The sequence below is a fragment of the Hypomesus nipponensis genome, chromosome 13 (assembly GCF_054491055.1).
Source record: "Hypomesus nipponensis isolate SF chromosome 13, ASM5449105v1, whole genome shotgun sequence".
Lineage (NCBI taxonomy): Eukaryota > Metazoa > Chordata > Actinopteri > Osmeriformes > Osmeridae > Hypomesus > Hypomesus nipponensis.
The window spans coordinates 941821-968090 of NC_140373.1; the positions used below are offsets into that span (position 1 = coordinate 941821).

General features: G+C 47.0%; 4 protein-coding genes across 13 annotated transcripts; 2 read left to right on the top strand and 2 right to left on the bottom strand.

Moving 5' to 3' along the window:
• Nucleotides 1–3351: 3351 nt before the first annotated feature.
• vkorc1 (vitamin K epoxide reductase complex, subunit 1) lies at nt 3352–5255 on the bottom strand. 7 transcript variants are annotated; one of them, XM_084670490.1, is made up of 5 exons: nt 4918–5255; nt 4472–4581; nt 3877–4108; nt 3589–3624; nt 3352–3428 (listed from the first exon to the last, which is right to left on the bottom strand). In XM_084670490.1, exons 1-4 carry the CDS (start codon nt 5103–5105, stop codon nt 3600–3602), a joined length of 555 nt encoding a protein of 184 aa, XP_084526616.1. In that variant the 5' UTR covers nt 5106–5255; the 3' UTR covers nt 3352–3428; nt 3589–3599. The 7 variants fall into 7 exon arrangements, with proteins under 7 accessions (XP_084526616.1, XP_084526615.1, XP_084526617.1 ...); XM_084670489.1 differs by having other exon boundaries at nt 3561–3624; XM_084670491.1 differs by having other exon boundaries at nt 3589–3700.
• A 401-nt stretch (nt 5256–5656) lies between these two features.
• On the top strand, nt 5657–11096 carry mapk7 (mitogen-activated protein kinase 7). Its single transcript, XM_084670469.1, has 7 exons — nt 5657–5814; nt 6403–6692; nt 6843–7008; nt 7294–8813; nt 8968–10145; nt 10228–10361; nt 10772–11096. Exons 2-7 carry the CDS (start codon nt 6407–6409, stop codon nt 10920–10922), a joined length of 3435 nt encoding a protein of 1144 aa, XP_084526595.1. The 5' UTR covers nt 5657–5814; nt 6403–6406; the 3' UTR covers nt 10923–11096.
• Nucleotides 11097–11637: 541 nt separating this feature from the next.
• Nucleotides 11638–14889, bottom strand: LOC146259345 (serine protease 33). Of its 3 annotated transcripts, none has more exons than XM_084670486.1 (6): nt 14529–14889; nt 13988–14097; nt 13371–13447; nt 12612–12883; nt 12087–12235; nt 11638–11929 (listed from the first exon to the last, which is right to left on the bottom strand). In XM_084670486.1, the coding sequence occupies exons 1-6, from the start codon at nt 14569–14571 to the stop codon at nt 11672–11674; spliced, it is 909 nt and encodes a 302-aa protein (XP_084526612.1). In that variant the 5' UTR covers nt 14572–14889; the 3' UTR covers nt 11638–11671. The 3 variants fall into 3 exon arrangements, with proteins under 3 accessions (XP_084526612.1, XP_084526610.1, XP_084526611.1); XM_084670484.1 differs by lacking the exon at nt 14529–14889 and adding an exon at nt 14308–14477; XM_084670485.1 differs by lacking the exon at nt 14529–14889 and having other exon boundaries at nt 13988–14201.
• Nucleotides 14890–19574: 4685 nt separating this feature from the next.
• LOC146259346 (paired box protein Pax-6-like) lies at nt 19575–23794 on the top strand. 2 transcript variants are annotated; one of them, XM_084670017.1, is made up of 7 exons: nt 19575–19680; nt 20068–20277; nt 20990–21072; nt 21199–21361; nt 21535–21609; nt 23281–23412; nt 23697–23794. In XM_084670017.1, the coding sequence occupies exons 1-7, from the start codon at nt 19575–19577 to the stop codon at nt 23792–23794; spliced, it is 867 nt and encodes a 288-aa protein (XP_084526143.1). The 2 variants fall into 2 exon arrangements, with proteins under 2 accessions (XP_084526143.1, XP_084526144.1); XM_084670018.1 differs by having other exon boundaries at nt 21535–21608; nt 23295–23412.
• Nucleotides 23795–26270: the final 2476 nt, after the last annotated feature.

The window sequence follows — 26270 nt, forward strand, 5'->3', positions numbered from 1 at the left end:
ATGGTTCTGACGAGCGATGCAGTCGGTCTGTCTGTTTTTCTGTGACCTGGGTCATTGATGGTGGTGGTGGATGATATGGAAGGTACTTGAGCTGGTAGGCTATTTGATACCCTACCAACACCAGAACGTGACTGACTAGTCGCCGGCCGATGGTCTTTCAGGCACTTTGCTGTACACATAGCAGAAGGAGCGTTCTCTGTAAGATAAGATGGCTGGATTCCAGTCATTAAACTGCTCCGCATTAGGTGTCTGCAAAACACAGGTCTTGGACACGGTTCATCTTATCTGTTGTTGTTGGATTACACTTACAACCTAATATGCCACCCTGCAACATTCTGGGTTATTTTATCTGGATTTTTCTCCCCTTATCCATCTACAGTCAGTTGCTGGTTTCACTTGAAAATAGATAAGCTACAGTAGTCTAAATGTAAGTGCAAGCGTCACTGCATAGCGCATGTTCTGGTGTACACCCAGCCGTCCCCTCACTCACTGCAGCATTGAGTGCTCTGGAAGCTGCAGTGAGATGGAGGGATGCTTGACAGGTCGCACAGCGTCAACTCACAGGAGCAACAAAGGTATGTGGACATACAGAGAGATCCCTGTGAAGATCGTTGCTCTTTCGCCACGTTCATCTATCAGCCTGCCTTCACTGTTACTAGAGCATACCAGCTCTGTTGTGTGCTTGCCTTAAACTCATTCCTGCTTTGCAGTGGAACAAACTTCCGCTTGTCCTGCAGATGATGGACTACAGTAGAGATTACCACTTCACCTTCACACACACACACACACACCTTTACACACACAACCCTTATACACACACACACACACACACACACCCCTACACACACAACCCTTATACACACACACAGTGCTACAGTAGAGAGTACTACTTCTATAAATCAAAACTTTATGGAAAGTCCATGTGTAGTATCTCTGTGGTGGAGCGTTTGACTTCAGATCCAGAGGTTCCAGGTTCAAATTCTACTAAAATCAAGAATTTTATTCGAGTCCTTCCCCCCCCCCCCAAAACAAACAAATCAAATATTTTACCAGAAAATGTTTTTCCTTGGAGATTTGTAGAAAGATGTATTATATAAAGATGGTCAAATAGCATGGCTGTTGTCTGAAATAGTTTATTATACTTTCCACATCCCATTACATAAGTAGTTGACTAATTCCCAGATTGTGTTTGTAAAGGTTAAAGTCATTCTTACACAGAAAGGACAAAAATATGAAAGCAGTGAGCACAATGAGGTGATGGCTGACATGTTGAGAAATCGTTCTACTTCCTTGACTGTGTAAGATAGCCAAGACAAAGACCACATGATGGGCAGGTGAGTCACAGTCGTCGCTGGTGGATGACAGCATCCAGTGGTATGATCAAGGCACAGATTACTGAACACCTATTTACTCACGCAATCTCGTCAGAGTGGTATGATTCCGTTTAATCATTCAGTTAAAACACTATGTCAGACTGCTTCAGATACACTGACATACAAACCTCAGCCCATTAGTTAAGCATTGTATCCTGACCTATTTTGCCACGCTGCCTACATTAGAGGCCTGGAACACCAAGGAAGTCCGTCTCAGAACTCCAAACACACCTGTTCACTCCTGCTTCCTTGTTCCAGTACCTACCGGGTGAACACAGGTGGACCAGCTGTGGAACAAACAAAGTGATACAAATAATGCATTTATGTAGCAGACACTGTTTTCCAACACCACATCGGTACTCAAATTAGACATTTTTTTTAGTCATTTAGGCAAATGCTCTATAAAAGCATCTATAAAAGCATCTGCTTATTGAACATATTATTTCTACACGCCCCCACTGTCCAAGCTTCCTGTAGAACAGAGGACGTCCAGAGCAAGAGGTCCCGTTCAAATAATAGTTCCTTGTTGTATTCCTAAACATGAGATCCTTCTGTTCATGATTGTGTATCTATGCTTCTTGGCTGGCTAAAAACAAATAGCCAACATCATTTAAGCAATACTTTACTTTGTTTTAGATTTGTCACTGGGAGGTTGTCCTGCTTGGTCATAGTGTGTGAGTGTGTGTGAGTGTTTGGTGTGTGTGTGTGAGTGTTCATGAGAGAAAATAAACTAATTTTAAAGTGTTAATGACAAAGTAAGACTTGTTTAATGGTTCACCCTTCCAGTGGATGAAGGCCTGTTGGACACAGACAGAGAGGTGGACCATATCAAAGTAATGCTCTGGAAACGATCTGAATTGACATGAATCAAATAGTGTTTAGTACATTACAAGATAATGATATGCATGAGGCCAGCTTACTTAGCAACAGTACACATTCCCTAACATTTCAACTTTTCCCTTGACTCTTGTCCTCTTCTTTGATCTAGTATCTGATCTATGAACCACACGCTGGACACTGAGAACACAGAACATGCTGCTGTGATTGACATGTGTAAAGAGATCATCGTCATGACAACTACAATGCAGTTTCTCAATTCTCCTGGAAATAAACAACATTTCACCTCAGTTGGACAGTCACTTCCTGTTAATCATTCAAAAAGGCTGAAGGGTTAATCATTGTCTTTACTAACTGGATTTCTATCAACATCCATTCTGAAATAAGGAAAACTCAAAGGAATGAGGAACAACTTCTGCGTGCGTGCAGTGGGGACAGAGTAGACAGTAAACGTGCGACAAGCAGCATCAGCCTCGAGGCTTGTGCATCGCCACAACATTCTCACTTCATAAATTCCCTTCAAAACATCAGCGACCACTAAGCCTTCTCACCTGTGACCTTCTCAGTTCCAACATTCTGTACGACAACTGCATTCTAAATGACAGCTACGTTCTGCATGATTATTTCTAAATGACAGTAGCCTACTTTTTAATGAGAACATTTTTGTGCACAGGTCTTTGGAATCTTTCTCCAGTTAGGCTGGTTTGTGTGCCCTAAGTGAGGGTGTTCAATCATGGGTAAGAGGATGTGAAGGGTTTAAGACTGGAAGAAAATGGGTTCCCATAAGTTCTAAACCAGTTGAGCCAGTTTGTTTTGTATGTACTTACATACACACACAGCTTTCCATAGAACGCTCTGTGACAGAAACGTACCTCCTTGAGACATTTGCACCATCACGGATCATGCCAGAGACCTCAGGCATGAAAACAATAGTTTTCCACATAAAAGATGCCATTGCTAACATTGTATCGCTAACAAATTCTTTCAAGCTGGTCTGTTGATTTATTCTCTCCAAGCAAACGTATTTGGGCTCCACCTAGTGGCAGGAAATGGCTCAACACTAGAGTGCCGGGGATATATGGAGAGAATGTCACGATCTTGTCATTATCAATTATGTTTTAATAAATACAACAAACAAGAACCAGATCTTCATATTTTATTTAATGTGTTTGGTCAACAAGTTTACTGTGTGGATCCCGTGCATGAATGAGTTGAGTGCTAAAGTAAAAAAAAAAAAAATTATACAGCACATAAGATTGTAAGTAATGACAGAATTAAATAGTTGTACTACATCACATGTGTTTCCTCCGCACTAAGGATACACATTTTATCATTATTGAAATGTCACACCTGAACAGACGATAACGGAGGGTTTTACCTAGCACCCACTCAGTGTCTCCTTATTCCCTGTGATCTGAGGAGGCAGAAGCAGACCACACAGCTCTCTCAGAGGACCTACCTACACCTGTCAAGCACAGTCAGATCTGTTCCTGAGGAAGGAGCACAAGACAAGGGGGGCAATCTAATCTAACAAGTTAATTTACCAAATGTTTATGTTCATAGCAATGTAAAGGGAGGGGGTTACAACCAGTCACTCTGTTGTTGCTGTACTCATCCCTGAATCCACTAGACTAGCTAGACGCATCTCCTAACCAGCACTCTCTACCCAGTCTTCTCCTTGGCTCCTTCCATCCCCGTCCGTCTCCTCTGATTGGTGTAGAGCAGGGCGAAGTTGACAATGTAGGTGGAGACACAGACCATGCAGAAGTCTCCCAGGACGAAGGCCAGGATGCTGGCCAGGTAGAGGGAGCCTGCAACAGAGACCCAGGAGGCTGCGACCAGGAGGACCGCTACCCTGCTGGAGCTCCACTGGCCTAGACAGGACACACAGACAGAATCTGAGGGTGAAAAAGTCTCAAAAGGTTGATAAAATATATATGTATATATTTTCTTTATGTTTCCACACACAACAAGACACAAAATAAAGTCTAGTTATTTTTAAACTTTTTGTCTAAATTATTTTTTAAACCTACTAAGCTTTTGGTGAAGGGAGATTATTTCTGGCAAATACGCTGCGTGTCAATATATATATTTTTTTTTATTAATGTAGGCCATTTGTATTATGTCAGGTCCAACTGTAATGGCATAATCAACACTTCAACTTTTACTCGTCTTTTTAACCTCTTAGACATGAGTATCTATACTTCTACTTGAGTGGAGCGTGTATGTACTACTCTGGTTAAATGACATGATATACTGACCCAGGGCGAGTTGCAGGGTGTAGAAAATGATCCCCAGTACACTATTTGGCTGGTTAAGGGCACTGTCTTTTTCTGCGAAATACTGAACCAGCCCAAAGCCACGTCCCCATCTGCCGAAGAGAAACACAACAGCAAAGGTTTAGGACTGCAGACGTTATTTTAATATGTTCCTTAGACTCATTGCTGGTGATGGGTTTGTCATGCCTCAGTATGAACCTAAGTATTTCATTTCATGTCAGTTTTCAAGTCAATACGTGGCAAAGGGATGGAACTGCCAAGATAATTCGTCCTAAAGGCATTCATTATCTACATTTGTAATTTGGGACACATGCTATAGGCTACACTCTAGCTACATCATTAGCTATTAGGAAAAACTCGGATGGCATTGCACAATACACGAAACAACATGCATAAACAGGCTACAACAACATATAAACAGCCGTTACCTGGAGGTAAAAACTTTGGAACAGCTAACGGAATCTCCCAAATCACACATCGCTCGATATTCAGGATCTCTCTCTCGCGAAAGTTCAACGTGGAGAGCGTAAACTGACAGCACCAGGCCTACTATGCACAAAGTTATGCGCGTTTTGCGCTCCCATTTTGGAATTCCAACATAACTTTTAGAAGTCATGTTGGGGATATTTTTGAACTGATCTCTACACTTTACAAAATCAGTGTCAACAATGTGGCTTATTAAATAAAATGTCCAACTAAATGTAGGCTATGGGCGGAACTGCCTTCTAGAAAAACAAAATTGACGTTTTAAGTAATTCCTAGAGTCAGTTACCTAAACAGTTTACGCTACGTGTTAAAATCCATACTCCGGCTTGTGATTGGATGGCGGAGGCTGCAGACTATTGGATGGTTGTGCAGGTTAGTTTACACCAGAGGTGGCACCGGCGCATAATTTACCCATTTAGGTCAGTGCCTCACTAATAATTCCGTTGCATGTTATTTTGAGAATTAGTTTAGATGATCATGTTCCGGACGACGTTCTTTTCCTTCTGACGTCCGAAAGTAGTCTTATTTAGGCTACTCAAAACGTGTACCGGTGAAGAGGCACGAACACCAGTGTACAAAAGGCTACTAGCCGACACCGCCCAACAATCGAGAAGAGAAATCTGGACTAGAATTTAACCCGCCCAGTAAGGATTTCCCGTTTTTCATTGGAGGTTGTCAGGGAATGCTCAAATATGATTGGTCAGTAACCTGTCATTCTAAAAGACTATACGGAAGAAAATGAGGAAGTAGCCTACATCTCTTAATAGTCGACAAATCCAGGAATTGCCATGCCATATTTCCCGGACTGGAAATATTACAGCCATTATAATTGAATTGAGGTTAATATACATTTATTTTTTATTTATTATGCGTAGGCTATCTGGAAATTATGGACCGTGGTTCTTTTACAGATAAATGTATATACAATGTGTTATATGTTCAATAGCTTTGGCTATTGTTGTCTACCTTGCGGAGGTAACACAAGTAGCCTAAACCTAGGTTACGTCCCTCTGTAAAATCGAGTAGAAGTAGGCCTAGCTAATTCTATTACAAATGTGCACTCATGTGACTTCTAAGAGATCTGTTCCGATTACTGTAGATGGTGTGCGCTACATTCTACTGTGTTTTTTGTTGTTGTTGCCAACTCTCAGAATGTGCCTGTGTCAAGTTAGCAAGTGAAGTCCACGTGATAATTTTAGTAGTTCTAACGGAACTTTGAAGTGATCGGTTCTCAGGTGGAAGTTTCTGCCTCGCATCCAGTTTTATAGAATGCCGTTATTTATCTTCGCTTCAGCAGAACCCAAATCCCATATGTTATGTTAAAGCTATACGACCTGAAACCACACAGCCACGTTAAAAGTCGCTACTCATATCTGTCCACTAATCTGATCATAGTTTTGTTTCCCTCTTCACCTGGTTGGTTTCAGGACCATGTCATCCCGCGAGGGAGGAGGAGGCGGGGCCGAGGCTGCTAAACCCGTGGCCATGGCAACACAAATGTCGATGGCCGGTCACTGCGACAAAGACAACAACAGGGAGCATAGGGACGAGGTAGCAGGAGAAACGGGCGATACTGCCGGCACCATCACGGCTGCAGCTTTGCTCAAGGCCCACTCGCTGGACGTGAACTTCGAGGTCGGCGACGAGTATGAAGTCATAGAGACCATCGGTACCGGGGCTTATGGAGTTGTGTCCTCTGCTCAGAGGCGGGATAACGGTAAGATAGCCTACAGAATTTAATTATTATACAATATATTTGTTATTATTATTAATGTAGTAATCCCCTTAAAATAATTTCAAAATGTTTCTTAAACTTGACCTTTTTAAGTCATATTTTTCTCTGTATTTTGTAACTTTTTCCTCTCAGGTCAAAAGGTTGCAATTAAGAAGATTCCCAACGCCTTTGAGGTTCTGACAAACGCCAAGCGCACATTGAGAGAACTGAAAATCCTTAAACACTTCAAGCATGACAACATTATCGCAATCAAAGACATCCTGCAGCCAAGCCTCCCTCACTCGGCATTCCACTCCGTGTATGTGTACTGATTCATAATAACATCGTTAGATAATAATTTAAATGATAATATCTGAATCTAATAGTGCTAATCTCAACAGGCTAAATGTTGAGTCTGTAACATCTTATACAAACAAGTTTTTTGTTACATACAGACTGGCAATTTGCTGTCATGGACTAGAAAGATTGTTATCTTATATGACTTTTCACTCTCACAACAACCAGTTTTTCCAGGTAAAGAATGTGAACAATTCTCTCTCCCATTTCTTACCCCGTCTCTCCGCTCTGCTCCGCGTCTCCCCAGGTACGTGGTCCTGGACTTGATGGAGAGCGACCTGCATCAGATCATCCACTCCCGCCAGCCACTGACCTCTGAACACACCCGCTACTTCCTGTACCAGCTGCTGCGAGGTCTGAAGTACGTGCACTCAGCCAACGTCATCCACCGCGACCTCAAGCCCTCCAACCTGCTGGTCAACGAGAACTGTGAGCTGAAGATCGGCGACTTCGGCATGGCGCGCGGCCTCAGCTCTCACCCGGAGGAGTCCCACCCGTACATGACGGAGTACGTGGCCACGCGTTGGTACCGCGCCCCGGAGCTCATGCTCTCCCTGCACCACTACAGCCTGGCCATCGACCTCTGGTCTGTGGGGTGTATCTTTGCAGAGATGCTGGGCCGCAAGCAGCTGTTCCCCGGGAGGCATTACATCCACCAGCTGCAGCTCATCATGTCCGTGCTGGGATCCCCGCCGGACAGCGTGACGGAGGCCATCGGCTCGGACCGTGTGCGGGCCTTCATCCGGAACCTTCCGCCCCGCGCCCCTGTGTCCCTGGCCAAGCTGTACCCCCAGGTGGAGGCGGAGGCCCTCAGCCTCCTGGAGGCCATGCTGTGCTTTGAGCCGCGGGGGAGGATAGGTGTGGCCCAGGCTCTGCAGCACCCGTACCTGGCCAAGTACCACGACCCGGACGACGAGCCCGTCTGTGTGCCCGCGTTCGACTTTGAGTTTGACGAGCAGCCCATGAACAAAGATCAGATCAAGGACGCCATCCTGGGGGAGATCCAGGACTTCCACCACAGGAAGCAGGGCAGCCGACAGAGGCTGCAGTTCAGGCCCCTAACCAGGGGGGACGGGGGCGGGGGAGGAGGGGCGCGGGGTGCGGACCAGAGGAACTCTCAGGACCCCGTAGGGGCCAGCGTCTCCCTGTCCCAGCCTCTGCAGACCGCTCTCCCATCACAGCGGCACACGGCTCTCCTAGAAAGCGCTCAACAGCAGCCGCAGAGCAACTGCGAGATCCACAAACGACCGGAAGGAAGCCAGGCTTTTGCCGGCTTCAACGAACAAGGCATCCCGCTTGTGGAAGTGACTCCGCCCCCCTTGACCCACGCGTTGCCCTGCTTGAATAAAGCGGAGAGCTGCCAGGATGTGGACATGCCCAGTGCCAACTCGGACAGTGGCCAGCCGGAAACCATCGACCTAACCACACCTGTGTCCAGCCGGGAGACGTCTCCGTCCACCTCCATGAGGGAGACCAAGGGGGAGGACAAACGTCTGGGTGAGGCCTCGCGGAGCCAGCCCATGTCTCAGACGCTCTCCACCTCGACACACACCATGGCTCCCTTCCCCTCCCCTGTGCCCTCCCTGGCCATGTCTCAGGCCCAGACCCAGGCCCTGTCCCAGACCCTCTCCCAGTCTCTCTCCAGGGGGGCCAGGGCCCCCACGGGGGCCGGAGAGGGAACCAGGAAAGAGGGAACCATATCAGCTGACACAAAAGCAGCCCTCAAAGCTGCTTTGCTCAAGTCTGCTCTGAGAAACAAAGCCAGAGGTAGGATCTGCATTGAATAGCATACACCACCTGTTTTATTGGTCTCCCACAGTACTCACACATCATCTCAATGTATGTAGCTGTTGTATTTTATCCACTACCTGTAAAAAAAAAGAAGAGTTTTAGTTCTTTATTATTTTTCTCCTCCTTTCAGATGGTGGCTGTACGGCGTTAGGCTTGGAGATGGCTGCAGGCCTCTCCTCCTCCCTCTCCTCCTCCTCCCTCTCTGAGCGGCGGCCGGTCACAGCCCAGGGACGTCAGAGAGAGAGGGAGGCGAAGAGGCGGCGGCGGCAGGAGAGAGCGAGGGAGCGGGAGAGGAAGATCCAGGAGAAGGAGAGGAAGGAGGGGAAGCACGGGGACTGTCTGGGCGGGGTCATCTTGAGTGACAACGACAAGAGCCTATTGGAACGCTGGAAAAAAATGATGGACGGTCGCAACGACAAATCGCAAGCCTCGGATGCTGACAGAGCGAAAGCAAAGGACTGCGGAATGAACTGCCACCCAGGAGCTGAGTTGGACAGCTGCCTCAGAGCAGCAGGAGGGTCAAACCCTCCACAGAAGGACAATGATTCTAGGAGTTTCCAGCCTCAGAAACCAGTGGAGGACCATCTTCCAGCAATCTTTCTTCCTTCCAGCACCCAGTTACCTCACTCTGTCACCCAGACAAAGTGCTTGGAGATCGGCATGGTGGCTGTGAATGGAGGTGTGGATATAACGGGGGCCACGGTTGGCCTGGTGAACAGCCACCTCGAACCCCAGGGAGAGAGCGAAGGTCTGGGTGGCTGCAGCTCTCTGGGTGGCTGCAGTTCTCTGGGGGTTTGGCCCGGCCAGCAGGTCAGGTCCAGTTCATCCCAGCAACAACTTCCTTTAACCAGGCCATCCCAGGAGCCCCAGACTTGTTTACCCCAGCCCCTGCCCCAGCCCCAGCCCCTACCCCAGCCCCTGCCCCAGCCCCTACCCCAGCCCCTGCCCCAGCCCCTGTCTCAGCCTCACCATCCACCCCAACCTCAACTGCTGTCACTGGAAACCTTTTTGAGCAAAGCCCCATCCCTGTTACCCAGACATGTCAATGGCAACACCCACCCAGCAGCTGCTGTCGCTGGGCCCCTGGGAAAGCTGGGCTCCTCTCTGGGAAAGCTGGGCTCCTCTCTGGGGAAGCTGGGCTCCTCTCTGGGAGAGCCGCCCAGAGCCCGACAGCAGAACCAGGCCTGTGGGGGTTTAGGGGCCTCGTCTCAGCCCCAGCCCAGCCAGGGCTTCACCGACACTGGGCAGCCCGGGCCCGCGGGGGCCCCTGACATCCACACAGTCACCCTGCAGCTGTCCAAGTCACAGGTCAATATACTCATTGATATTCAACAAAGTGTAGAACATTTGATAACTAAACTCCTCTGAGCATATTGTTGCTGTTTTTCAGGTGGAGGACGTGTTGCCTCCAGTGTTCTCCACCACTCCAAAGGGCAGCGGGGCAGGCTACGGAGTGGGCTTCGACCTGGACGACCTCCTCAACCAGTCTCTCACCGACCTCCAGCACACTGACCTCAGAGACTGGTGAGTCGGTACAATTCGTACACTCGTTCATACCTCAGTGAGACCGGGGAGGCCTGTATTTAAATCTGTGGTTTGTAATCCTGTTCTTTAGTGGTTTAAATCCAACACACCTGATAACGATTTACTCATTTGAATCAAAAGATACAGATAACAACTGAATTAATTTGTTTGTTGAATCATTATTCTGAATGAAAGATTACTACATTTCTTCTTAGGGCATAAGGACCAAGAGACCACTGCTTTAAATGACCCAACAAAAACTGAAGCTATTCTATTGTATATCTAGTCATAAGGTTCATCTAAAGTTTTTAAATTTTTGAGGAACATCCCCCTAACCCTTCCTGTTCCAGAGGAACAGATATCTTCATCATAACCCTAACCAACCCTAACCCTCCCTTCTTCTCCATCAGTTACAGTGACTCCGCCCCACTCTCCGCCTCACTGCTCTCTGATTGGCTGGAAGTCCACCGCATGACCCCGGCAGACTTGGAATCTCTTCAACAGGAGCTGCAGCTGGGATCTCCCATGATCCTCTCTGATGCCATACCTCCAGACACCTGACTTACAAACCCTCACATGGGACTCGTTGCCAAGGATTTCCTCCAAAAGGAGCTCCCCTAGAAGAACTGACATTAAATATGAAGCATGTTTGTTAGCTGTAGTCATGAAGACTACAGCGCATGCTGCATGTGCCAACGTTTTCTAGCTCTCTATTTAATAAAATGAATTGTGTAATGGCTTGTCTGGGAGTTTTATGATTCGACTTGAGTGGAAAATGGGTGGATATGGGAGCCCTGTTTAACGAGTTCCGCAACTGTTGTTAGTGCTGAAGTGACATATTACACTGTCATGCAGAGACTAAACGGTAGATCGTTTTAACTTTGATTAAGACCACAGGACTTAGAAGAAAAACATACATTGGTATTCATTAATCAGAAATAGTTTTATTTACATTTCAATTGAATCCACTAAATTACAAAAGCATTATGAAAAGGTACAAGTAAATGCATCGGGTAGATTAAAATACAAATCTATTCTTTATCATGGCTTTAGTTTAAACTAGGTGATTAAAAGTCACATGATCAGCAACTTACATTTTGTGTGGCATTTACATTTTACACAAATACAGAAAGGTTCTCCTTCAATTAGGTATGGCCTAGTCCCACCCCACAAACCCCTCCCTCCCCCAGTCCCCACCTCTCCCTCCCCCAGTCCCCACCCCTCCCTCCCCCAGTCCCTACTTCTCCCTCCCCCAGTCCCCACCCCTCCTTCCCCAGTCCCCATCCCTCCTTCACATGATCTCCCAGCTCCTATCTCAACAGCTGGACTGTCACCAGAGTGGCCAGGGAGCTGAGGAGCCCCCCCAGCCCCCCTGTGCAGGCCTGGGGAGCCCCCCCGTACAGCTGGAGCCCTGGAACCATGCCGGTGATGAAGTCAGAGAAGCTGGAGACTTTGGCGTACACTCCGGGATGGTTTTGTCGAGCGCAGCCCACACCGAAGCTCACCACGCCGGCCTGCACCCAAGTCCCGTTGGCCATCCGGCACACCAGCGGCCCTCCAGAGTCCCCCTGGGAATGAGGAGAGGGAGGGGAGGAGGTTGGATAACTCACATACATGAACAGTAACACAACACTATTCATACACAGACGGTAAATGAACTGGTGTGTCATTTCACACCGACGGTATACTATACGTCCACAAACAGGTGCAGAGACGCATGTGTACCTGGCAGGAGTCCTTGCCCCCCGATTGGTACCCAGCACAGATCATGTCAGACAGGATGTCTGCCTCTGTCTGGTACATGCTCTGACAGGAAGTCTGTCCAATGATTGGCACCACCACTTGCTGCAGGGTTCCTACCCCAGACAGGGGCACTGAAAAAGGAGGGAGGATGGGAGAGAACAGTGAACGGAGAGGGAGGGAGAGAGAGGGAGAACGTTAAATGAAGAGAGGGGGGGAGGGACATGTGGGATTAACAACACAATCAGAAAGAGAGGGAGGTGTGATATTAAAAAAGCAAACCGCCAAAACAACAGCCATGTCAGCTCTTACAAAAAGGGCAAAGTACGGCAGTTAAATCATGAGCTCTACAAATATTTTACTCCACTTGTCAGAAGAGACTAAAACAACGTTTACATTTTCTCAGAGGAAGTACAGAAAGTCTCTCTCTTGGAAGTCGCTTTGGATAAAAGCATCTGCTAAATGCATAAATGTAAAGTAGGATCAACAAAAACGACTTCTTGTCCTCACCCCCATCCCTGGTGTCGCCCCAGCCTGTGACGTAGCACGACTGGCCCTCTGAGAAGCTCACCCCGGACCCCGGGAGACATATCGGCTGGATGACGTTCGTCCAGGAGGCCGGAGGGTCCAGCTGGACCAGCGCCACATCGTTCCCACTCTGGGGATTGTCGTAACCTGGCGCAATCATGATACTCTTCATGCTGTGGGACGTCTCGTACTGGTTGAAGCCGTTGAGCTGGAGCCGGCCGGCGTAGATGGTGTAGGAGGCCTTGTTGATGGGCCTGCAGGGATGACAGGGGAGAGAGACCATGAAGCCACCACACTGCACAAACAGAAGGACGACCGCCCTCTTGTTGCGAGAGCACAGCACTCAGAATGGAACGTCTGTTCAGAGCTTGCTGAGAAAGTATCACACGAAGAGGAACTTGTTACACATTTGAGTTTATAGACCTATAGTTTATTTTGATTAATAGACCCATTGTCAATGAAACAATATTTCTTAACTGTTGTCCAAAGAACAATTGTTGGTGTGTGCTTGATTGCAAGCAAAGCAGTAAAACATACATGACCAAGATATTCAAATATACTGTATGCAGCCTCTATAATGTGTTCACTTTAGGAGACACTTTTAGTCAATGCAGTAACATGCTCTACCACTGAGCTATACCCAGTGACCATCTTAAGCAGCGCTGCTTTGTATACAAGCATCTGCTACAATAGTCAAATGTTAACATCCCACAATGTTATGAGGAAGTTGGACACACTCACGCTGGGAAGCAATGGGCTGCAGACAAGACCCACTGCTCGTTAATGAGAGAACCTCCACAGACGTGAACACCATCCACCTGGAACAGAAGAGAAGACCACGGAGGGATTAACACAGCAGGTCGGCGTCTAACACAGCCCTGTAGTGAGGCCTACCTGCTCTAACACAGCCCTGTAGTGATGCCTACCTGGTCTAACACAGCCCTGTAGTGAGGCCTACCTGGTCTAACACAGCCCTGTAGTGAGGCCTACCTGGTCTAACAGCCCTGTAGTGAGGCCTACCTGGTCTCACAGCCCTGTAGTGATGCCTACCTGGTCTAACACAGCCCTGTAGTGATGCCTACCTGGTCTAACAGCCCTGTAGTGATGCCTACCTGGTCTCACAGCCCTGTAGTGAGGCCTACCTGGTTTAACAGCCCTGTAGTGAGGCCTACCTGGTCTAACACAGCCCTGTAGTGAGGCCTACCTGGTCTCACAGCCCTGTAGTGAGGCCTACCTGGTCTAACACAGCCCTGTAGTGAGGCCTACCTGGTCTCACAGCCCTGTAGTGAGGCCTACCTGGTCTAACACAGCCCTGTAGTGAGGCCTACCTGGTCTCACAGCCCTGTAGTGATGCCTACCTGGATATCCACCTGCCACGGCCAGGAGCCGTCCGTGGCTGGCTCTCCCCCTACTATTCTGTTCCCGATAGGTGGCTGACCGCATTCCTGAGCATGGCTAACAGAAATACCTGCAGAGCAAATATAAAATGGTTGAGACTTGTCACGGTCAAACGATGTCTGAATTGGGACACACAAAAGCCACATTGTGCCATTAAAAGCACAAACAAACAAATAATATATATAACGTTAAGAGGAAGGTGTATATATATATATATATATATATATATATATATATATATATATATATATATATATAAGGTGTAGGAATATTTTGGTACCTTGGATTCTTGGGGTCACAAATCGATTAAAAATTGATTCAGGATTTTGTACATTTGTGAATCGATGTGATTCGCGAGAAGACTGCATCGCGATTCAAATGTGAATCGATTTCCCCCACCCCTAGTATATATTGAAATGTATATTGTTAACATTTTCGTTAGAGACCGAAAATAACAAACAAAACGTTTCATTTTACTAGTTGGTGACATGAAGCACTTACCTGTCATACACCAAAAAAGGAAAACACAAAAAGACGTAGGCATTGCGTTTCTGTGGCACTGGCCTCACGAACAGGCTTACGAGTTCTAATCACAAACACCGATTTGCTCACCGATACCTTAAAAAATAAAAACAGGAAGTCCGCTTTACATCGCCAAAAACGACCCCAACCTCATGCAGGACAACAATAGAAACGTTGTTTTACACTCCAGGTAGGGCTCGACCAGTCGACCGAACTCCCAAGAACGTTACAAAAATAATCCGCCGGTCCCCCAGTTAATCTAGTGTCCAAAATAACGAATTAAACACGCTTAAACGGACGGAGGTACAATTAAAAGCAGAAGATGGTCGCCAGGTTTCGTTATGAGTCAAGGTAAGTTTCGGCAATTTGTAGATACATTAGCATACCTGGCCATCAACAGCCAATCAGAAGCGCCTACACCCAGCGCTTTGCGCCGCTACTCGGAAACCATGCCACTGGTAGGTAGTTAACCCTGTTTGGGTGTAACTGTTACCTTACCTTAACATCTTCTTCTTTGATACTGGTGTTTAATTGCATTTGGACTGATCTGTTGTTTTAACGTGTGTAAATTATTACTAATCTAGTAGGCTAAGCGAGTTAAAGGGTCTTTGAAGCTAGAGGCTGTCAGGGTTGATGGTTGAGTTTGGGACACGGTCGTGTCTGTATGACATCAGATTACAAATCAGTGAGTCTCGCTCGGACTGGAAGAACATGTTTTACCGGAAAGTTACGATTCGTATAACATTATCAAATGGGGAAAGTTTTACACTGTGAACAAAGCGACATACCATACACATCCCTTGATTGGCCAACATCGACTTTGACCCAGATATCATGTGTGATTTACTGGATTACTGATGCACAGCTAATTTTTGCAATATTATTTTTCTTCATATGTTTATGTTTAACCAAAACTCTTTTCTCTTTCAGTCTGTCTTTCTATTTCTCTGTTTTCTCGCTTTCTCTTTGCCCCCTCCCTCCCTCCCTCCCTCCCTCCCTCCCTCCCTCCCTCCCTCCCTCCCTCCCTCCCTCCCTCCCTCCCTCCCTCCCTCCCTCCCTCCCTCCCTCCCCACCCCAGGCAGTGTGTCTAGTTTCACAGAGCTATTGAAGGTGACAGGGACAGAGAGCGGGACAGAGAGAGAGAGGGAGGGAGGGAGAGAGGAGGACCCATCACAGTGTGGCCTGGGGCTACACAACAGCATAGGGGGAGGGAGGGATAGAGGGACAAAGAGAGAGAAACAGAAATGGAGTGATCAGGAATTACAATCAACATTACAATAAAAATACAATAAAAGATACAACTGAAATGAAACCAGAGTTGAGGGATGATGTGGAAAAGTATTCTGCCCACATTAATATTCTCCTTTATTTCCTTTTTGTGTTGATTGTGTGTCCGTGCAGGTCCTCTCCATTTCAGACCTCTCAGTCATAAAGCAGCACAGGATCCAGGAAGAGCAATTATAATGCCCTCCCGATTGTTTTTGTTTTAAGGACTTGATGAATATTTGTCATGGCATTGTTGCTATGGTGATCGCTCTTACTCCCCCCCCCCCTTCCAGCCCCGCAGAAGAGAGGGAGGGGGAGACTGAGAGAGAGAGAGAGAGAGGGTTGACAGGAATGAACTAACAAGATCTACACAAAAATGCATGCCCCAGAGCTACATGAATCTTTGCAAGGAAACACACGCAGACACACATGGGCACACACACTCACACGGACACACACACACACACACACTCACACACCCATGCAGACACATAAACACGCACATAAATTGTACTCTGCACATGAGGATCACAGGTTAAGCCACAAACAAAGACATACAGCAATACCACCATCCTGTGTACATATAGATACAATAGATACATATTTTAAAAGTTTGGCGTTAAGCACAGTTTAAGTGTACATGACACTATGTTCCTGTACTTGGTCTTTTCTTCCTCTTCATCTCTTTTAATCGTCTCTGTCAACTGTCACTATCTTCTTTAAGTCCTGAAAGAAAGTAACAGAACAATTGAGAGAGAAAGAGGGAAAGAAAGTATGGGGGGAAGAGAAAAGAGAAAACAGTGGATGAAAGATAGAGGGAGCGACAGAGAGAAAGGGAGCGCAAAGTCTCTTCAACCGGAAATAAAACAAGCTGGCACACTCCCCATCCCCAAGCCCCTTCACCCCTCCTAAAGTCACACGCTTCCCCTCTCTCTCCCTTTCTCTCTTCCCCTCGCTCTCCCTCCCTCTCTTCCACTCCTCTCTTCCCACTCTCTCTCCCTCCCTCTCTTCCCTCTCTCTCCCTCCCTCTCTTCCCCTCTCTCTCCCTCCCTCTATTCGACACCGCTGAGAGAGATATTTATACCGAGTTCTTTCTCCCAACTCTTGTTCTTTTCATTCAAGCATGCCGTCGTACCTGCGTCATTATTTACGCGTCAGATACGAACCCGGACGTTTTCCTGCTCTCTGATGTTTCCTTAAGTGTGGTGTAGGAGGCAGACGATGCCCAAACCATCTTCCCCAAGCTTCAAGTGGTGTGTGTTACATGGCAGAACTGTGGTTCAACACTGGTGGAGGAAAGATTGATATAAAGAGTTTACATTTTGAATGGGGACGTCAGCTACGATGTTGGCCCAGCCTACTGTTAATTTCACATGTCATCGCCGTGGTTTCATCCACTTACATCTAACTTTGATTTGTATCAGATGTTTTACAGTATTTAGGATTATCATGTATCTCAGTCGTGTGTCTCTTTCTACAGTCAATTCTGTCTCCGATCAGTAGACAGTGGGCAGTCAGCAGTGTTGGTTCATTCCATTATAGACTGATTGATTTGGTCACGTATTTAACACATCTGGTAACACCATTGAACAGGTTCACACTGTAAGGAAAATCACAAACTCTTTATATACAGTCCACTGTCTGTGTACATATATATGATATAAATGATATATATCAATGATCTATTACAAGACAAATAAAATACCATTATGACTATATTTATATTGTTGCTTTACTCCTCTTTTGAGCAGATATTATTTTTGTGTCTCAGTCTGTTTGTTTACTCGGAGATGCCATTCAGCCAACCAGCAGCACTAACACTAACACAAACACTAACACAAACACTAACATAAACACTAACACACTACAAGATGTTTTATGAAAAGAAGTCCCTCTATCTCTTCTGATTAGCACACCAATCAGGACATCTATGAGGAAATAGAAAAGGATAAAACTGTTAAAAGGATAAAAGACCAGGAGAAGTCAATTAAACCATGAGTTCAAAGAAAGGTTTTTCCATGACTTAAACCACTCTCTTTGTGTTGAAAACTAATCCATTAACAGGAGAGGCCAAAGCTTAATATTTATAGGAAATATATTACTAAAAAGGAATTGTTCATCTATTTATCATCCACTATCTCTCCATTATCTCTGCTTTTCCCCTCCTCTCCAGGCTCCCCCCTCCTTTCCTCCCCCTTTCCTTCCCCTCTCTCTGGCATTAAGTTCAAACCTGACACTGATGTTGACTCACTTTGTCACCCCTCTCTGCCTCTCCCTCTCTCTCATCATCATCTCTCTCTCTCTCTCTCTCTCTCTCTCTCTCTCTCTCTCTCTCTCTCTCTCTCTCTCTGTTACTCATCCTCTCTCTCACCCTCTCTCTCTCCACCCCTCACCCCAGCCCCGTCTCTCGTCCCCCTCACCCTCTCTTTTTCTCTCTCTCTCTCCCTCTCTCTTCACCCCTAGCCCCCCTCCCTCTCTCTCTCCTCCCCCTCTCTCTCCACCCCCCCCCCCATCCATGGCTTGGAGGACAAGAGTGCCCGCAGACGCGCTTCTCTCTTGAGCCCTCCCCCTTCCTCTCACTCTCCCTCACCCTGTCTACCTCTCTCCATCTCTCCGTCTCTCCTTCCTACCTTTACAAACTCAGTATTGCCAACAACTCCGAAGAACAAGACAGAAGGGGAGGAAGTGAAGCAGTGAACTGAAGAGACACGGAGAGGAGTCCTGACTTCACTGCACTCCTTTCTGTTCAACACTCGGTGAGTTATCCTTCTCTGTCATAAGATTTTCCCCTGTGTTTAAATGTGTACCTCAACTTCTGCTTGTATTTCTGTAAATTCAATCCTGTGCAAGAGGTGCAAGACAGAATAGTGACGTAGGTTTGGCCGGAGTCAGAAAGAGAAATGTGTGTCGGATGTGGCTGGAGATTGTTTTTGGTTGAGTGCAAACTTGATCTTTGACAGAGCATGAGAGAGAAGGCTCTGGTCATTACCTTTGACCTCTGGGTTAGGGTTAGTCTCGCTCACACACTCACACACTCACACACAATACTGATATGATGCCTATGTTTCTGAGGCTTCAGCATGTGTGAAGGTGAATGGGAGTGTTCCTGTCAGACACTGCTCTGATGAACTGAACAAATACGACTCGCTCTGCAAAGAAGACTCCTGAGCAGGTTTTGGTGTTGAGCTGGTTCAAAGAAGACCGCTGTGTGTGTTTGTGGTTGGCCGTGGCCACGGAGCTAAGAGCAGGCAGCATAAGAAATGACTTTGCGTTTCTCAGAGTGGGTTTTAATGTAGCCAATCTCCCTGAGGTCTACTAGCCTGCGAATGTAGAACACAAGCGCTCTGACAGCGCCCATGTAGCTAACTCCATTTCTGTCTGTCAGCGTGAAGCTAATTCACCACAATGCCAGCCATGTGTGAATTCATGCAACACCACTTCCCCCCCCCCTCTCCCATCATCCCCACCCCGACCCTGCCTCTCTCCTCCCCCCCCTCTCCCATCACCCCGACCCTGCCTCTCTCCTCCCCCCTCTCCCATCACCCCGACCCTGCCTCTCTCCTCCCCCCTCTCCCATCACCCCGACCCTGCCTTTCTCCTCCTCCCCCTCTCCCATCATCCCCACCCCGACCCTGCCTCTCTCCTCCCCCCTCCTGCTCCTCCCTTCAGCCTCCTGGGGGAGGAGAGAGGGTCGAGGGGTCGGGGTTTAAGGTTGAGGAGGGGAGTCTTGATCCTGGACAACGGGAGGCCTGGCGGAGCATGTATGAGAAGCTGACCATGCTGAACCTGCAGAGTGGATCCAACTGGTCCGGACACAACAACTGGTACCATGACCCCTCTGCGACCCAGACCCAACACGGCACAGGTGAGTGGATCACTGTGCTCCTCTCTTCAAAACACCCCTCTGTTTGTATGGGGGATGGGTATGGTTCAGTGGTTAGACCATTTCACAGCAGCTCAAGAGGTCCCAGGCTCAAATCCCTGCCTCATTTATTTCTTCATATAAAAGCGCCTGCTTGGTGATAACATAAAAAAATATACAACACCCGGATGCAGTTCACAGAGCTGTCAATAGGTGACGCTGCTTCTCCATTACCTGACCTTGTTTGGAGTCTACAAACTCGCCTCACTAACGGTGACGTTCATGTGCATGATGTGTTTGAGTTTCCTGTTTATAATAATAACAATAATAATAATGTATGTGCACACTGCTGTGTAATAACTTGTGCTGCTTCTTGTCCTCCCTGACCAGAGTCAGAGGGTTGTCTGTTGGATACAGACGGAGGTCTGGGGGTGGAGTCAGGAGGAGGAGGAGGAGGAGGAGGAGGAGGAAGAGGAAGAGGAGGAGGTCAGGTGGAGAGGGACGAGGGGGAGGAGTCCCAGCTCAGGCTGCAGCTGAAGAGGAAGCTGCAGAGGAACCGGACCAGCTTCACCCAGGAACAGATCGAGGCCCTGGAGAAAGGTCAGACACAGCGCTGCCCTCGGCCAATCACAGCTCTCTGGGTCCTGTCTGTCTCCGCCTCCTGTGAGCTTAGCCTATGGGACCTCTGCTTCTGGCCAGACGCGCTCTTTAGGGGCTGTTTGAGCACGTTAACATGAATTTCTTGCAGCACTGATGTGGGTTATGTAACTGGGTCTGGGAGGAGGAGGAGCCGCATAACGGGTCCACAGGGTTTGTCTCAGGGGCTTCAGAGAATGGGGAAACAAACAGGAAGTCAGATTATGGGGAAACAAACAGGAAGTCAGATTATGGGGAAACAAACAGGAAGTCAGATTATGGGGAAACGGGAAGTAAACACACTTCCAGTTTCTTCCACAGGAAAGCAGAAGTTGTGGTGCGCCTCTGGTGTTTGTGGCGTGTGAACACAAACCGATCAGGATCAGAAACATATCCTTGATTAGGTCTGGGTGAGGGGGATGAGGGGGTGAGGGGGTGAGGGGATGAGGGGATGAGGGGGTGAGGGGGTGAGGGGATGAGGGGGTGAGGGGGTGAGGGGGAACCCTAGAATAAGGTTTTTAATCTAGCTTTCTATATACTTAGTCAAGTATTAATATCAATCTTTTCTTTGTGAGGTGTCTGAACTCTGAGCATAAGTCAGCTGTAGAGAAGATGCATTTTATTTGTCAAATGATGCAATGATAATATAACTGAATTCTGCCAATATGCTCCACAGAGTTTGAAAGAACGCATTATCCAGACGTCTTTGCGAGAGAGAGACTGGCCAACAAGATTGACCTTCCAGAGGCCCGGATACAGGTTTGTTATGTTGGTCTATCAGTCAGTCACTCAGTCAGTCAGTCAAACCTCAACAAGTCTTGTGGCTCGGAGTTTACATCACAGGCTACCTGACATCCGTCGTTGACACACCTTGATGATTGACAGGTGTGGTTCTCCAACCGGAGAGCCAAGTGGAGGAGAGAAGAGAAGCTGAGAAACCAGAGGAGGTCTGGGGGCAGTACAGCCTGCTCTCAAGCCCAAACCCCCCTAAGCACTTCCTTCAACACGTCTGTCTATCAGCACCACCACCAACACAGCAGCAGCACAGGTCAGACAGCCTCGCAAGGTCCAGCTCTACCTTCCACAGTAACCACATCTCAGCGACCAGACACCGTGCTGCAGTAATAACAGCTGTGCTCTGCAGCGCAGCAGTGACAGTAACAGTGACAGTGTGGTGTCTGTTCTGTGTGGTGGTGACCCGCCTCTCTCTGTGTCCCTTAGGCTCCATGTTGAGTCAGGCGGAGTCTGCTCTGCCCAGTTACAGCTCTCTCTCTGTGTTCTCCACAAGTGCTCAGGTAAAGCTGCTCAGATTCCATCCCAGTCACTTGTGACATCTTTAATGCACATTGTCTTTAATGTCCTTATGACATCCTCAATGTATATCTTCTAAAATGTCTTTATAACCTCTTTAACGTGCGTCGTCTTTAATGTCTTTATACGATCTTGGTAAATATGAGACCGTTCTTCCTCTGTGTCATATGTTGACGATGGTTTCAGCGATGTTACATTTACATTACATTTATGCATTTAGCAGACGCTGTAATCCAAAGCGACTTCCAAGAGAGAGTTTTACAAAAGGGAACAGGTCACTGATCATAACAACGAGATAGCCCCAAACATTGCGGGTAGCCAAACATGTAGCATACATTGTGAAACCAAATAAGTCCCAAAGGGAAGAACAGTAAGAGTATGTAGTTGGACAAGTTACCATTAAACAGCAAGAACCTCAAAAGTGCAAGAGTGTACCTGTGGAAAAAGCAAGAAACCATAATATATTTCACAGTTGTTACAAGAGTTATGTTACAAGAGACGTGTGCACACAGATTGTGTTGTCTCTGCATCTGAAAAGGGGTTCAAGTCCACAGGTGAAGGAAGTAGTCGGTGTCCTCAAGGCATCTACGGAGCCAGAGAGATCTGGCCTAAACACCAGACGACAGTCTTCATTCATCCACTAGATGGCAGTAGAGCACACTCTAAAACCATGCTGTTCTGCTGTCACTTACTGGTTGAAGGGGATATGCACATTCTTTCTGGAATTCTTTTCTTGGAACATGTGATTCCATTGACAGGTTTCTGTAAGCACACAGATTAGCAAGACCAAGGTGAGGATGGTTACTTTTGGGGTCAAAATAGTTTACCTCAAGTTGCCCAACAGTGTGTCTTTAGCGCAGTGTCTTTAGCGCATTTCATGTGTTCTTATATGTGGCTTTGCTAAGGTACCTGCAGACACAGCTTTATGGAAGCAAATCAGTGACATCCTGTTTTGAATTTTAAAAGGCATTAAATACTTAATATTGAAATTCATTTGAGCAGGCTGCTCAAATTCGAATGGTGAAATTCAGTCCGAAAAAAATTACGCAAATAAATTGGTGCAAAAAACATTCTCAAAAATTGAACTGAAAAAACTTCTGCCAGAAAGATTCAACTCCCAAAAATGTCGATTGCAACATCCGGGATACCAAGATATTGCTTGCCTTAGACCGGACCTCTCTCCTCAGACCCCAGATTGTGATTGGATGACTGATCTGCATGAATGCATTTATGACTGCCTGCAGCTACAGCTGGATGAGAGGGGCCTGAGGAGAGAGGGCTGCTGTGATAGTTTGATAGCATTTAGGCTCGATTACCTTTTTTTGTAAATTAAACAGTCACAATTCGAATTTGAGAAGTCTGAATTTAGTGATGATTTTTTAAAATTAAATCTTTGGAATCTGAATTTTACTATTCAAATTTGAGCAACCTGAATTTCCGAACTTAGAATTTTTGGATCAGAATATAAAAATATTAATTCAATGCCTTTTAAAATTCAAAACATGTCACTGAATTGCTTCCATACGGCTTGGACAAAACCACAGGATTTGATGAACATGTGTTCATCATTGTCAAATGAAGTTCCAATATCACAACTTCTCAACTTCTGTTTCCTTCTCTTCTCTCGTATGTGTTTCCTGTTTCCTCTTACGTTACCTCTGTCTTGTCAGTCTGCCAGCTCCTACTCCTGCATGCTGCCCCCCTCCCCCTCCACCCCGCGCAGCTACGACACCTCCTCGTACGCCTCCCCCCACCTGCCCCCTCCGCCCTCCTCCAACTCCAGTACTGGTGAGTCTGGCTGCTGCCTGGGAGCTTCAGTAGCATAGTGAAGCTTTCTAACATACACACAGACACACACACACAGACACACACACAGACGCACAACTGTAACCTTAACCACACCTAAACACTGACACAATCACCATTTTCAACTAACGCCCTTTTGCTCTCTCTCTCTCTCTCTCTCCCTCTCTCTCCCTCTCCCTCTCTCTCCCTCTCTCTCTCTCTCTCTCTCTCTCTCTCTTTCTCTCTCTCTCTCTCTCTCTCTCTCTCTCTCTCCCCTGCCTCTCCAGGGCTCATATCCCCAGGGGTGTCAGTCCCAGTGCAGGTCCCAGGAGGGGAGCAGAACATGGGCCAGGGCCTGGGGCAGTACTGGGCCCGGCTGCAGTAAGACTGGAGGGGAAGAGAGAAGGGTGGAGAGGGTGAGGGAGAGGGCAGGGTGGGGAGACAGGGTGAGGGAAAGGGGAGAGGGCAGGGTAAGAGGGTGAGGGAAAGGGGAGAGGGCAGGGTGGGGAAAACAAGGCAAGAGAGGGTGCCCAAAAACAACCTTAGACACCAGCATACAGGATCAAACCAGGAGGGAGAGAAAAACATTTTAATAAAAGATTGAACTGAGAAATGATGAGTGTGAATAGGACGCATGAGTTCAGGGAGCCCAGGACTGGGGGGAACAGGGGCCCTGGAGGGCTGTGGGGACCAGGGGCCCTGGAGGGCTGGGGGGACCAGGGGCCCTGGAGGACTGGGGGGACCAGGGGCCCTGGAGGACTGGGGGGACCAGGGGCCCTGGAGGGCTGGGGGGACCAGGGGCCCTGGAGGGCTGGGGGGACCAGGGGCCCTGGAGGGCTGGGGGGACCAGGGGCCCTGGAGGACTGGGGGGACCAGGGGCCCTGGAGGGCTGGGGGGACCAGGGGCCCTGGAGGACTGGGGGGACCAGGGGCCCTGGAGGACTGGGGGGACCAGGGGCCCTGGAGGGCTGGGGGGACCAGGGGCCCTGGAGGGCTGGGGGGACCAGGGGCCCTGAGGGACTGGGGGGACTCAATGCACACCCCAATATGCATTCAATGTTTACAAACAAACAAACCTGGAACATTGTTGGTTGCACTTTATTTTACTGTACGGTATGAAAGGTTACCTACCTTACATGTTAACTTATACGCACCAAAAACATCTATATATGATAATGATAAGTACATTTTAATATACAGTACTATATTCTAAATTATTCAGTATTTGGGTGAAGGTTACTGGTACCAAACTGTACATTATCTTGTATCCTTATGGTAAAAACACGTTATTCTTTTATTGTGTGATAAATGACCATTTTACTATAAAATAGCTGGTACATGCTGTAACTGACAATGGTCGCGTTTCCCAGATTTGTTAAGAAGCTCTTAACGCTAAGAGCTTCTTAAGAGCTTCTTAAGTAGCTCTTAACGTTAAGAGCTTCTTAACAAATCTGGGAAACGCAGCCAATTTCACTTGTTTAAAATAAAATGTAATCAGAGTCTTCGAAGGTGAATCAGCTTTGCGACCAGCTTGTTCCAGATTGTTCCATGTTAAACACTTAACGGTGAACGGTTGTTTTTAGTGAAGAAACTGTGAAGATTTAAAACTTGCTCATGAAGACAATCAACTGTGACCTGGTTTTAACCCTGTTTGAAGCATCTCTATCAGCTACAACCAGAGGTCAGCCAGAAGTCAGCCAGGGGTCAGCCAGGGGTCAGCCAGGGGTCAGCCAGGGGTCAGCCAGGGGTCAGCCAGAGTATTTTTGTACAGATGGAAGAAGCATGTAGTTGATATCCAACGTCCAGACAACCGAGTAATTAACCTTTCATAAGAAACAGTTTCCAATCTAGCAAGTGAATCTTCTCACAGCTACGTGTTCCTGAGCATATCAATCAGCCAATGACAATCAAGCACTATGAGCCACCAGCCTATAAGAAGTGTTGTTTAGAAAAGCAACCAATCAGAAAACAGGGACCTGAGCCAATGACAATCAAAGCAGTTTACAAGAGAGCCAATGATCAGCCACTATCTATACAGCTTGCCACATTAATGGACGTGACCAATGAGCATGACCAAAGGACATACCTTGACTATCATTTACTACTATCAATTCACAATTGTACATTATTACTGATGATTTGTTTCTGACTTGTAAACCCATGTTCACCCTATTTTAAAATGTTGTTAGCTACTCTATGTCTGCATATCTCATTTTCATCTCTCATAAAATGTCTGATAACTTTATATTTTTTTTATTATTATTTATTCCTGTTGTCATGATGTGATCCTTTGTGTGCTCCATGTTAAACTGTGACGTGTTAGTTCAGTGTGAGAAGTCTACCCTTTTGTGAAGACTTTGGAACCCTTTAATGAAAATAAAATTATAATAGCAATGACACACTTGGACAATGTGTTTTTCTTCCACTAAAGTACCACAAACTATTATTATCTGTGAGGAAGTGATGTGGGAGACGTGTGAATGAGGTCAGTGCCTGTGAAAGATGTGATCTCACCTCATGCAGTCACAGCTAGGAAGCTCCTTCGTCAGGAGTGTCACTGCTTCATTAAGAGTGTTACCGCATTATTAAGAGTGTCACTGCTTCATTAAGAGTGTCACTGCTTCATTAAGAGTGTTATTGCTTCATTAAGAGTGTCACTGCTTCATTAAGAGTGTCACCGCTTCATTAAGAGTGTTACCGCATTATTAAGAGTGTTACTGCTTCATTAAGAGTGTCACTGCCTCATTAAGAGTGTCACTGCTTCATTAAGAGTGTCACTGCTTCATTAAGAGTGTTACTGCTTCATTAAGAGTGTTACTGCTTTATAAGGAGCTTCATTAGAAGTTCATTGCCACTACTTCA

Coding starts and splice junctions, on each gene's coding strand:
- mapk7 (XM_084670469.1), top strand. CDS start 6,407: ATGTCATCCCGCGAGGGAGGAGGAGGCGGGGCCGAGGCTGCTAAACCC. Junction 6,693..6,842: donor TGCTCAGAGGCGGGATAACG/GTAAGATAGCCT, acceptor TTTTCCTCTCAG/GTCAAAAGGTTGCAATTAAG. Junction 10,146..10,227: donor TGCAGCTGTCCAAGTCACAG/GTCAATATACTC, acceptor GCTGTTTTTCAG/GTGGAGGACGTGTTGCCTCC.
- vkorc1 (XM_084670490.1), bottom strand. CDS start 5,105: ATGACTTCTAAAAGTTATGTTGGAATTCCAAAATGGGAGCGCAAAACG. Junction 4,582..4,917: donor TCCAAAGTTTTTACCTCCAG/GTAACGGCTGTT, acceptor TCTCTTCGGCAG/ATGGGGACGTGGCTTTGGGC. Junction 3,625..3,876: donor GGAGCCAAGGAGAAGACTGG/GTAGAGAGTGCT, acceptor CTGCCTCCTCAG/ATCACAGGGAATAAGGAGAC.
- LOC146259345 (XM_084670484.1), bottom strand. CDS start 14,395: ATGCAGTCTTCTCGCGAATCACATCGATTCACAAATGTACAAAATCCT. Junction 12,884..13,370: donor GCAGCCCATTGCTTCCCAGC/GTGAGTGTGTCC, acceptor TCATCCCTGCAG/GCCCATCAACAAGGCCTCCT. Junction 12,236..12,611: donor GGGCGACACCAGGGATGGGG/GTGAGGACAAGA, acceptor CTCCTTTTTCAG/TGCCCCTGTCTGGGGTAGGA.
- LOC146259346 (XM_084670017.1), top strand. CDS start 19,575: ATGTATGAGAAGCTGACCATGCTGAACCTGCAGAGTGGATCCAACTGG. Junction 19,681..20,067: donor CCAGACCCAACACGGCACAG/GTGAGTGGATCA, acceptor CTCCCTGACCAG/AGTCAGAGGGTTGTCTGTTG. Junction 21,610..23,280: donor GTTCTCCACAAGTGCTCAGG/TAAAGCTGCTCA, acceptor CTCTTACGTTAC/CTCTGTCTTGTCAGTCTGCC.